The 12,461-nt window shown below is 41.9% G+C and overlaps 1 protein-coding gene and 1 long non-coding RNA gene across 51 annotated transcripts in view; one reads left to right on the forward strand and one right to left on the reverse strand.

The window, feature by feature from the left end:
* Positions 1-12,461, forward strand: part of LOC310664289 — a 258,524-nt gene that overhangs the window by 85,102 nt on the left and 160,961 nt on the right. The gene's annotated exons all lie outside the window — the stretch shown is intronic.
* The window catches only part of HERC1 (HECT and RLD domain containing E3 ubiquitin protein ligase family member 1), a 111,750-nt gene that overhangs the window by 15,255 nt on the left and 84,034 nt on the right, over positions 1-12,461 (reverse strand). For all 50 annotated transcript variants that reach the window (XM_083412901.1, XM_083412902.1, XM_083412888.1 and 47 more), the window contains 12 exons: positions 12,080-12,207; positions 10,179-10,306; positions 8,988-9,188; positions 8,102-8,232; positions 7,048-7,247; positions 6,190-6,304; positions 5,630-5,776; positions 5,305-5,406; positions 4,001-4,174; positions 2,393-2,686; positions 1,349-1,414; positions 156-281 (listed from right to left, as the gene is read on the reverse strand). In XM_083412901.1, the coding sequence (XP_083269027.1) occupies positions 156-281; positions 1,349-1,414; positions 2,393-2,686; positions 4,001-4,174; positions 5,305-5,406; positions 5,630-5,776; positions 6,190-6,304; positions 7,048-7,247; positions 8,102-8,232; positions 8,988-9,188; positions 10,179-10,306; positions 12,080-12,207 (1,812 nt within the window). The remainder of the gene's footprint in view (positions 1-155; positions 282-1,348; positions 1,415-2,392; positions 2,687-4,000; positions 4,175-5,304; positions 5,407-5,629; positions 5,777-6,189; positions 6,305-7,047; positions 7,248-8,101; positions 8,233-8,987; positions 9,189-10,178; positions 10,307-12,079; positions 12,208-12,461) is intronic.

Genomic DNA, 12,461 nt, shown 5'->3' on the forward strand with positions numbered 1-12,461 from the left:
GCTGCGAGGTTATTTTGCTTTGCAGAACTTTCCTGCTGTTGTGTCAAACAGCCACTCCAGCCATTTATGGAAGGTGAGGCAACCGCTGCACAGGCAGACATATCGCCTCCTCCCACTCTCCCTCAAAAAGTGGTAAGGAAAGGCTTCTGGTTTACCTGTTGAGCTTGTGAGAATGATGGTGCTGACACAGGCACCATGACATTTCGTCCAGCCTCAGCTAGCTGCCCATGCCTGCCGGCTCCCCACAGGTACACGTCACATTTTCCACCAAGGTGCCAGTCCTGAGGATCAACATAAGAGAGATTTTCAGAATGGATTACTGGTTACTTATTGTGAATGACCTTTCTTGGTTGACATGTGGATGTGATTCACCCAAGGTAGGGACATGTGACTAGGTGATTTGAATGGTTTCCTTGTCTTGCTTCTTCCTTCAGTTAAGTCTGTGGCCAAGCTTAGAGCATAATAAGATTTCCACATTAGCAAAAGAGTCCTTAGTAAAAACAGCAGAATCAATAAAACATGGTGATGTGAGTTTATACTGATCAAGACCCAGGGCAAGCCAACTTAGGACTGCCAAGGGCTGATCTGAGAAAGGGTTTTCAGAATCTTCCCTATCATTCAATATCAGTATCATTTGCTGGACGGTTCGAAGTTTGTTTTCGTTTTCTGCCAAAGACAATGGAGGTGTCATCTTTTCATAGCCCGGCAGGAAAACATGCTCCAGCAAGAGTCTATTTTGCTTGGTGGGATTGTTCCTTGCCATATGTTAGGATCGATCAAAATGGCACCCCACTCCCAACAATGGTAGGGTTTGGTAGGGGCAGGCTTATCTGCTTCTGATAAGAAACACTGAACCGGAGCTGCTTGATTTGACATGGAGCTGACACTCATAGAAAGCTGCTCCGACACCTGAAGGCTGTGGGGAAGCCTTTTGATTAATGACATTGATGTACTGTGTTTTTTTTTGCATACAAACTTACTAGACTGGCTGCCAGTCAGAGCCATTTCACTTATGTTGGGGAGGGGGCGGAGGAGAAAAAGAACAAACTATTTATTTTTGAGAGAGACAGAAATACAACAGGGGGAGGGAGGTGGACATGGAAGCTAAAGGGGGAAAAGGCGGAAAGCAACCTGAGCACAAATGAAGAGAGGAGAGGAGTAACACTTGCTTTGGGCGAAGGCAGGGACTGAACTAAAGGAGATGCCAAGAGAGGGAGGCTGCATTCAGATGACCTGGTCACATGTTCCCACCTCAAAAAGTACAGGACATAAACTGTCAAATGGATGCCTATCAGAGAAAGGGATCACCACACTGGGCTGCTTTAAACACACCATTCACTATACTAACCTCAGGCCGTGACGTTGCCCAGGACATAATCTGCTCATCCATCCCATTGATCCATTTGCAGTTATCCTACAAAACATGAAATTAATTATACTGAGGCTAAATGCATAAGCTGTCCTCCATCCTTCCAGGGCAGTTCTTCTCTCTCTGTCAGAGGAGTAATTTCTTTATGTTTCAAAAGCCTACCAAATGGTGCTTCTCAAACTGTGGTAGGCCCCAACGTATTCCTGGGTGGGCTGCACAATGATGAGCTTCTTTCTCCGCAAGAACTGGAAGCATCAGGGCATGCACAAATAAATACTTTTGAACTCTCAGTCCAGGATGCTACTCGCTGAGACAGCCTCTCTCTCTCTCTCTCTCTCTCTCTCTCTCTCACACACACACACACACACACACGCCCACCATTTTACATTGAGCATGGGTAGGCTAGCTGAGGTAGCCATTGAGAGAGCTGCTAGACTTGGCTGTGGTGCAAGCCAATCAACCAGCCAATTTTGGGTTTTAAATGTGGGATTAGCTTACAAGTGGATCCCAAATGTTTATGCAAGTTTACAGGTGGATTCCACTTCAATTGTTTGAGAAGCACTGCTATATAACTTGTTTTCTGGAATGGAGAGAGAGGAGTGTCTGAAAAGGAAGAATGAATGAGTGAGTGAGTTAATAATATTAGCAGCAGGATCCCATTCTTCCTTCAGATCCCGACAGTTCATATACAAATTCCCAATAATCAAATTTCTCAAGCACCCTTATCGTCAGCAGAGAAATAATAATACTGACCTGTCATAAAGGGCTCTTAAAAGCATCTCAATATGTCAAGCACTTGGATAATTAAAATATTTATTATTATTATTATTATTATTATTAGGCACAAAGCTGGGGTTGTTTTGGGTGATATTGCCCTGAAAATTTATTCTAAGGATAGGTGGGGAGGCAGGTGTGCTACTGTTTTGGTGCCACTGAAACAGTACTAACTCTCTCTGCCCAACCCTGGCAAGTGCTCCACTGACATTTGTAATTTTAGTCACACCACCAACCTGCATATCTTACCATAAGAAGGACTAGTTCATCCTCTGGTACAGGCTCCAGATCTGGGACCGTAAAAGACTCTGGAAAAGTGGCTCCTTTGGCCAGCGCCTCGGCAGCTTTAATTGTCGTCGAGAAGCACTCCAACCAGGCCCACTCCGTTGGGTTCCAGGTCAGAGGATCGGGGAGGCAGGTCTGGTGATGAGGTGGGACTGGTGGGCTGCACAGGAGCTGATCCAGGTGAAGCCCCACGGCCAGCGAAGCTAAGCATTGCATATACGGACTATGAACAAGCTGGTCTCCACAAACTACATGGGGCTATAAAAGAGGAAAGCCAACATTTACAAAGTCCTGGAGTGGGTTAGTCAATCTAATCCAACTGGTACTCCCTCCTTGGTTTTCTCCTGCTGCCAGCACCACCACTTCTGACTTTTAGGAGCTACTGTCCACTAGCAAAAACTCACAGCACAACAGATGGTACAATCCATTGTTCAACAAACTCACCAGCAACCTGCTTATGCCTTCTCTAGCACAACGTTTTGCCAGAGAACATTTTGCCAGCTATACAGTGGTGCCCCGCAAGACGAATGCCTCGCAAGACGGAAAACCCGCAAGACGAAAGGGTTTTCCGTTTTGGAGGTGCTTCGCAAAACGAATTTGCTATGGGCTTGCTTCGCAAGACGAAAATGACGAAATTTTTTGAGGTTTTTTTTCTGCTCCCCAACCCCTTTTTCTGAAGCGCTAAGCTGCTAATAGCCTTTTAGCAGCTAAACCGCTAATCCCTTAAGCCTTTAATAGCCGTTAATAGCCCTTAAACTGCCAATAGCGCTAATAGCGCTAATCCGCTAATGGGCTTGCTTCGCGAGACGAAAAAACCGCAAGACGAAAAGACTCGCGGAACGGATTCTTTTCGTCTTGCGAGGCACCACTGTATTGCTCTGTGACTTTAACTTAGGACTACATTGTATGCAACCAACATATTCATTTGAAAGGTGACTGTGTGAAGGTTGCTGGGGTCATTTAACCAGTTTTAAGTACATCTTTGTGTTCTCATTTCTCATTTCTGAGTCCAACAATGAACACAGGCTCAGTTCAATGAATTATCAGGCCTTCTTGGGGGGACACACACACGCCACAACTAATACCACACCAATAACGAAGTTCCCTCACTCTCCATGTTCCCTCAATTCTTTCCAAACATCTTCTTAGGAAAAGGATTCAAATGGTCATAAGATGACATCTTACGGATTGATACAATCAACCTACATCAGTACACACAAACTAACTTCCATCAGCTTAATGAAACTCTTATGAAATCAAAACTCTTATGAAATCAAAACAGTTATACAAAGGAAGTTATTCTGCCAAACAGCAATATAGAATTGGTCAAATATTTTGCCCATATCCCAACAAATGCCAGAGAATATTAATTTCAAGGCTCTCTTTTCATTTCTTAAACAAATACTGGAGAACCAGAAGTTGTGGGACATATTATTTCATGCAAGGTAAGATAAGCATTTCTGCTCACATCTTGTGTTAAAAATGTTTTGTTAAGCACTATGCACAGTTAAACAGCACTTTGCAGCTTTCTTGAATTACTAACATGTCACCTTATTCAAGTCCTCCTCTTACCTTTTCATAAGCATACTGTTCCTGAAGCATTATGGGCAGACGCTCTAGGAAAGCCCTCATGCAAGGAGCCATGTTTAACCCAAGAATCCCCTGTTGTTTCAAAGCAGTCCTACAGGTTGCAAGGATATGGTTGGAAGAGATCCATTCTGATGTGCAATTCACCACCAACACATCCTGAACAAAATTCAAATATGTCCAATTCAGGAAAGAAAGGAGAAAAACAGCTTGCTTAGCTTTTACAAACAGAAGCTTGATATAAATCTGGTTTTGTTTACTATAATTATTTGTATTTCATCACCGATTTTATGTTGCTAATTGCAAGCATTCCCCTCCCTTTTTTCCCTTCTTTAATGTATCTGTTATTTTTAATAGACTGGGGGTAAACAACAAAGAGTCTTACGGTATCTACCTTACAGTCAAAACATTTATTCTGTAGCAGAGGTTTCATTGGCAACAGTCCATTTTGCCAGATGCACGAACTCTTAGTTTGAAACAGCAGAGTCCTCAGCATGTTTTCTCAGAAGTAAGGTCCACTGTGTTCAATGGCGCTTACACTCCCTAGTAAGTATATTTAGGATTGCAGCCTTGCAGCACAATCCTATACATCTCCATTCAGAAGTGAGTCCCACGGAGTTCAATGGGGCTTATTCCCAAGTAAATGAGCGTAGAAATGCAACTTGGTAAGTTTTTAAGGTACCTCAAGACTTCTTGTTGCATTTAAGTAACACAGATTCCCCCTCTAGTGCTTGCCATTAAGGAGATTATTATATATTGCAATATAATGATGCTCAAATGTGTTGATAATCTGTTAATATAGACTATGTTAACAATATGGAAAACAGCCTTCTTCTACTAGAAGAAAACATTAATTACTATGTTACTATTTCCAATTGTATTTGCTCCACCAGTGGTCAGAAATTACAAATTTCATTATTTGTCAGGCAAGACAAAAGCAAGTCTCTGCAGGTGTTTTGGAGGAGGAGAAGGAGCATCAGCACTACAGCCAGATTCTTCATTACGTGCAAATTTAGACTAACTATTCCATGTAGCAAGTCTGAAGTCAGTTGCCCATTACTGTACACTGCCAGTAATTCCTGTGCAAACTTTTATGAGATACTGGCTGAGAAACAAGTTTAGTTCATTGCTTGATTCAAGTTCACAGCTGTCACTAGGATGGCACACTTGGTCACCCACAGGACTGAGCACACACATTCAAGGCATGGATTAAAAACTTGGGCTAGCCCAAGCCCACAGAGGAGAGAAGATGGGCATTCAGAATTCCATTCAAACAAGATGAAAAATACCTTTGATCTACTAGAACAAGCAGCTACTCCAACCTCAGGGATCCATACGGCTGTCTGAATGGCTCCAGAACCTATCACAACACTCTGTAAAACAGATCCATCCTAAAGGAAAGACAGGATAAACCCACAAAAGCTTATTACTTAAGCTCAGCTAATTGTTCTCTCGTGGCTACATTCAGGACATCAGTAAAATAACTTTTAAATATTTCCTAATCTTTAGGGTAAGTGCAAACTTGTGTGCCTATGCAGGAAGCCTAAAAGGGCAGCAACATGATTACAATGAATGAAAACAAGCTTCACATTTCCTTAAATAGTGTTTGCTTACCCGTAAAGACCAAATGTTCACAAGCCCACCAAGTCCACCTGATACCAAGGTTAGTCCATCAGAACTGAAGGCCACTGTCCGAACAGGCGTGATATGCCCTTTCAGCTGATAGATGCACTTCGTTTCAGCTACTTTCCTGTATGCATCCTAGAAATTAAATATCATCATTAGGGCATATTTTGTATTAAAAAATACATCAAACATTTTACTACTCTGCACTTACCTTCTGCAGCTCCATCCCGACCCACCCAAAAATATTTGGAAACACAACAGTTTCTTCAACAAGCATAAATTAGATAGACATAGTGGGTGTATTTATGGATACTTTGCTAGGAATAAATACTGAGAACATGCTGAGCAAGTATTTTTAAATATTACAGACAAATAGGAGTGAATTGTTTGTTCACTCCCAATCATCAGCACAATCTAGGTCTATTTTGCCTCTGTCACCCCAAGACAGATGCCTTCCTAAATCAGATATTGTTGCTTTCAGGACCACACTCCTCCTAACAAGGAAGGGAAGGATCTAGATTCCTCTTGCTACCTAGGCTTCTCTTTACCTTGCCATTGGCTTCCTCATCCCACCATCCTTCTGAACAACGCAGACTGGATTGCAGTAAGACCAGCTCATCTTGAGGAACAGTCCAAACACAAAGCAAACCATTTTGGCATCCTCTAAATAAAAATTAAGAAAAGCAACATTGAAGGGCCACAATTTATCAGTCAACAAAGTAGGGCAAGTTGGTTAACAATATAATCATGTTTGTACTAAAGGTTTTGCTTTTCAGTCTCCGGAAATCTTGCAAACTGCCTTCTCAGAATTTTCCCTATATTAAACAGACGGCAGAAGACAGGAGTCCACAGCAGAGGGGAACAACGAGATGAAGCCTGCCTCTCCTTTCATCTGGTGCCTGCTTTGAGGATGCGGGGGGGGGGGGGGTACATCCAAAGGATGGGTTCTACTACAGAAACATGACACAGGTACTGGGAGAAGATGATAAAACTGTGAACACTGTGTCCAAAATTCTGAAACTATGGTGCCATTTTGTACTTTTATATTTAACAGAAAGAATGCAGAACTATTTAGAATCACAGAATCATAGAACCATAGAGTGAAGGGGCCCCAAGGGTCATCTAGTCCAACCCCTTGCAATGAAGGAATCTTAATATAGAATCATAGAGTTGGAAGGGACTCTATTTGGAATTTAAAAACAAAACAGAGGCAATACAGAGTTCATCCATTTGGGCTTAAATTATAACTATTTTTTAAACGAGTAAATGCAGGGGGAAATGTCCTAGAAATCCATCAAAAAGGAGGCCTGTTTTTGTTTATGGATAAAATAAGCCTGAACTACTGAAAAGGATTACCAGCCAGTACAAAGATGAACCAAAGAAGTAAAAGCAAAAGGTCAACTTACGTTGCCAGCAGGAGCTGTGGTTTGGGGCCTTTCCCTAGAAGGCTGCACCAGGCTATGGTATTCACAACAGCCTGGTGAGGAAGCAAGTAGAGCTGTCGCCAGCAGCTCCCCATGTATCCCCAGAGCTTGACAGACTCTTCCTTGGCACAAGTCATGAGCATCTTGCCAGTTGGATCCCATTTCATGCTGACAATGGTGTCCTGAAGAATTGGAGGAGCAAGAAGGAAATACACAGTAGTAGGGCTGCCAAACGCCTGGGATTTCCCAGACATTACAAGGATTTGAAAGGAAGTGACGTCTGGGGGGAATTTCTGGAAGGCGGAGCCTTGTCCTAGATCTTTGGCAATCACGAGAAATCACTTTTTTGTAAACTTTGAGGTTTGTCTTTAAAAAGTTCAACAACTTTTGCGGTGTCCTGATTTTTACTTTTTGAAATACGGCATCTTTACATGGCACGAATGCTAACGAAATAAACCCATTTGAAAAAAATAACTCCCCCTGTTTAAATAGATAGGTGGGGAAGCTAACTTCTAAGAAGCAAGAGCAATTGGAAATGCTTCTCTAGGTCCAGGGCGAAGGTATATGGCAGACTCCAGATTGGTGAATTTTCCGCCTCCCCTGTGAAAACACTGCAAGGGCCCACAAATACAGAAATGGCATCTTTGCTCCTAAGATGATTCCCTATTCTTTCCCTGCTCTCTGGCCGCTAGCAGTTGTACTTAGGGGTACTTATACTTTGCTTCACAAAGATCATTTAAAAAGTCATCAAAAATTAAATGACAAATAATGCAAAGGACCACTACTTTAACTGGTGACCTTAATGACAGAGGAAGACATGACTTTATATCTGTGTCAATAAGTAATAAAGTAATTTTAATAACCTAACAGCCATTAGAATGCAATGCAATTTCAGACTGAGCAATGATTTCCCTTAAGAGTACAGGCTGGCCTTTTGAAAGAGTTGTCTCAGACTTGTGCACATAAACTTAAAGTTTATTTCAATTCTCAAGAATTTTTCTGGGGGAAGCAGGGTGATGATAATGCCTGGCTTTACCTTGTGTGCATCCACTAAAACAATTCCTCCTTTCTCGAGTGGCTCTTTTGTGCCTATCAGCAACTTTCCATCCATATAGCCTATTGCAAAAGGTTTGTCTTCACTAAACCATGCAAGGCAAGTAACAGACACTAAGGAAACAAATAGGAAAATATGGATAAGCAAGTTATAATTTGCAGAATTTTAATTAAACTTCTTTGTACTGGAGAAAACAAGAGCAAAGCTGAATAAAGCGTAGGGGGAAGTGAGTGAGTGTGCATGCGCAGGAAAGAAAGCTCTTCTAACAATACCTATAACTTCCAATTGTGCTACACAATTTACTTGAAGACTACTAAGTGCCTAGAAATTTTCAAAATCAAGGACTAAGACTTACTAAGCACATCAGGTTTTTTCCACAGATATGGAAACAAATGTCCACATTTTTCTTTAATAGGTAGTCATAAATGTTCAGAGCTGAGCATATTGCACACCATAGGGCATTAAAGAACATAAATCCATCAGGCGTGGCCTTTATGAATGACATGAGCGAGAAACAGAGATCAAGTTCAGGCTGGCTCCTTGCAAGTCATGATTTTCAGAACAGCAACTGGCCTTGAGGACATGTGCTCTATCCCTTTCGCCTATCGTAAGCAACTCATCCTTCCCAGCATTAACCTTGAAAAGGGCACCAATGCAAACCAGAGTTAACCACAAATCAGATTATTCCAAAACACTAGCTGGCATAACCATGGCTGGTGTCTGCACTTAAGATTAGGGTTTTAACTTAAGGTTAACTGAAGCTTGTGATTAACTCTCAAGGCAAGACTTCCAAAGCATTCTAAGCTTCAAAAAGCAACATTTTTAAAAAAAATAACCACTTTATAACATATCAGCAGCAGCTACTTACCATCCTTTCTGTAGCAGTGTTCCAATTCAACTCTGTGCATGGCAGAAACATCTAAAACTTCAATAAGTCCAAGAGATCCATCCATACGACCTACAAGGAGTGATTCTGGAGCTTCTCCTGTCCATGTTGCAGCTGGTCCTTCTTCTGGCCATGCTAGAGCAGACACCCAATGTGGCTGAACATCCAAGAGTCCTTTTCCTCCTAAGAAAGTAACGTGCGCCTAATTTTTCTCTATATTTTAATACCCACTAATTTCCATAATCCCAAAAGATGAAAACACATCCAAGAGCAGCACTGTCACTTCTGTAGCATTCTCCCCAGCTAGGCACTGCCAAAGCACTCTGGCAATTTTAACCTGTGATTGTACAAGCTATCAGATAGCCCGCTCAAAGGCTCTTTTACACAGCGGGAGGACAGACTTTGGTTTGCTGCTGGTTGAGGATGCTTGTGGCTAGGAATCCCAAAAGCTTCCCCCTGCAGGTGTCTTGAAGGCTTCCCCCCCACCCCAACGAGCCCAGCAGAGGTTCTAGCATGTTTCAACCCAACTGTGAACCCATCTTTAGTTATTTATCCTTTCTCTCAGCTGCTGTTCCAAGCAAAGGTTAATTTTAAAAACCACTGTTGCTTAAGAAGCAGCTGCTGCCAATCCCAGGTTTTTTTATAAGACTTCAAAATCTTAGATGTCTAAACATTCAAAAGTGCGAAGTGTAAAGTGGCCCATGGATGCTGGGGGAGTTTAAAATTATTTGGATTTTTAAATGAATGATACCTATTAATCATGCGCTAGGTACCTAAATTAATCAGAAAGCAAGTGGTACTACACACCTGGTATTATTGACCCACAAAGTACACAGGATGATTACTTTGCTTTTAAAGACAAACTACTCTTGCCACTATGTGATCAAGCAGGACCAGCCCTACCATTAGACAGAAGGAGGTGGTGGCTTTTATATTTATGATTGTATTTCTATTCCCAAGGAAGAGGCGCTTATGGATTTCAGCCCTCAGGCACCATAATAACTTGTTCAGCTTTGGGTAATATGCATCTTTGTTTTATTCCATTTGCTGTTCCACTCTGGCAGAAAAATGTATCAGGCCAGTTCTATAATCAAGTTACATTCTACCCCACCACAATGAGGCTGGCTCCTTCTGATGACAGGTATGCGACATTCAATTGCATGTGGCTCATACCATTAACTTGCCATATGTTCACCATCTTCTCCAGAGCTCCAGCCAGGTACTTGCCACTGACACTCCAACAGGCGAGGGATAAGCTAGGATCACTAGGTGACCCCAAGTTCTCCTCTTCGTCCCCTTCCCTGAAATATAATTTTAGCTTTCAGTTAGAGGAAGGTAGAAGGTAAAGCATATTTGAAACAAGTCAGTTTCTCAAACAGATAGCTCTATGTAAGCCATACAATTAAGTTGCTCTCAATCATTGGTCCAGCTTTGATCATACCTTAACAGCAAAATCATTTGGAAAGGGTATAAATGAAACTCCACTCCAGACACTATTATTCTTGCAAAACTTAAACCCATCTATTGTAAAAGCTACAGCAGGGATATTAAACTTATGGTTTAGGGCCAATAAACTTGTACATATTTTGTCAGGCTGCAGCTCCCATCATACCTGACCACTGGTTATGTTGCTTGGGTCTATTTTTCTAGAAAAAGAGGTGCTGGAACTCACCATGAATGCCTCCCTTGTTCTCTTGGAATGGCAATGCAGCCCACCTGGAAGTTGCCAGAACCCACCTGAGAGGTGCCAGAACTGAGTTCCAGTGAGCTCCAGCTGAAAAAAGCCCTGGTTGGGACTGGTGGGAATGCCCTATCACTGCCTATGTGCTATTTTATGGCATGGTAGGGTATTCAATAAATCCTAAGGCAAGTACGGTCATCACTTCCCAAACTGAGATATAAATACTGTTCTAAGCTTGCATCCTGTTATTAAGGCTCCAGGAGCTTCAGTCTGTGATAAAGCCAAGCCAGTTTCCCTGTTTTACAATCACTCTTGCATAGGGACCCTCATGCACTGTCACTGTGACTATTACACTGTTTCCTGTAGGTAGCAGCAGCTTTCCCAAGAAACACAGCTTCACTGAGGCTCCTTTGCAACACGTGGACATGATGCAAGATATGAGTACTTTTCTAAGCTGTTACACATTGATCGCCATACATCCTGCAGCACCCACATCCAATTCTTAGCATAGCTAAAAAGAATAAAAATGGGATGTCAATGCTTTAATCAGTACGAACTTTTTGACAGTAAGAACTGTTCAACAGTGGAACAGACTCCCATGAGAAGTAGTGGACTCTCCTTTGAAGGTTTTTAAGCACAGGTTGGACGGCCACCTCTTATGTATGACTCCTGCATTGCAGGGGGTTGGACTAGATGACCATCAGTGTCCCTTCCAACACTACAATGCAATGGTTCTATGCATGACTTAACACCTTAGTCTCTAGGCAGTGTACAGTATGGCTTAAAAATACAATAAAAATAAAATCAGTTAAGGCTATCCATAAAATAAAATAAATAATAAAATAAAATAAAAATATCTTCAGTAGGCACTGTTAAGTTCAACAGAGAGGAGTCCTATCTGAACTCAGCTGGGAGGGAGCTTTACTGAGCTGGGCCCACAATATTGGTTACAATGTCCCTTGTGGATATGAGCTGTGCATCCAAGCTATGAGTGATCAGGCAGAGATATGAGCAGTCCTTAAAGTATCCTGGACCAAGGACTTTGTAAATACATTTCTGTAAGTGCAGGGGAGAAGCTGGTTGCAAGGAATATCCCATGCCTTTGGGAATCAGCAGGCAGACTTGAATGCATCTGAACAAGGCTGTTTGTCATGGTTACAATGAAATCAAAGCAAAATGACTGCCATTAAAATAACACATGTTTAGCAAGCAATAGTATTAATATAGTTTAATAAAATGGGATAGAGGAAATGAAGTTGCATTAAGCATGTAGAAAATTGAACTTACAAAACATGCATTTGAGTAGGCCCTTGATAACTCTCCTAGCTAATATTTTACCTACAAAGCTGGCACATTAAGCTGACTGAATCTAGCTTCTCAAAGGATCACTTACAATTTGTTGAACACACATGTTTGTTGCAATGAGTACTGCTTCTTCGTAACATTCCACACCCGAATTGTTCCATCATTGCCACTTGTTGCTAATAGCCCTTTTTTGTTGCACCACACACACGTCATTACCTACAGCAAACGACAATAATAACTGCGAAGTTACAAGGCAAGCATTTAAACATTTGTACTTCAAAATACAAGTAACATGCAATTCTCTAATGCAGCCTTTGTCAGCCTCCAGATGTTTCAGACTACAACTCCCATCAGCCCCCAGCCAGCAATGGCCATATGATGCTGGGGCCGATGGGAGCTCCGCTGTACCAATCAATAGCTGTGCCATGAGAACAAGTCCCATGCTTAATGCACAAGACAGTAGTTTAACA

This window comes from Podarcis tiliguerta, assembly GCF_965153285.1.
Source record: "Podarcis tiliguerta genome assembly, chromosome: 14".
NCBI classification, from domain to species: Eukaryota; Metazoa; Chordata; class Lepidosauria; order Squamata; family Lacertidae; genus Podarcis; species Podarcis tiliguerta.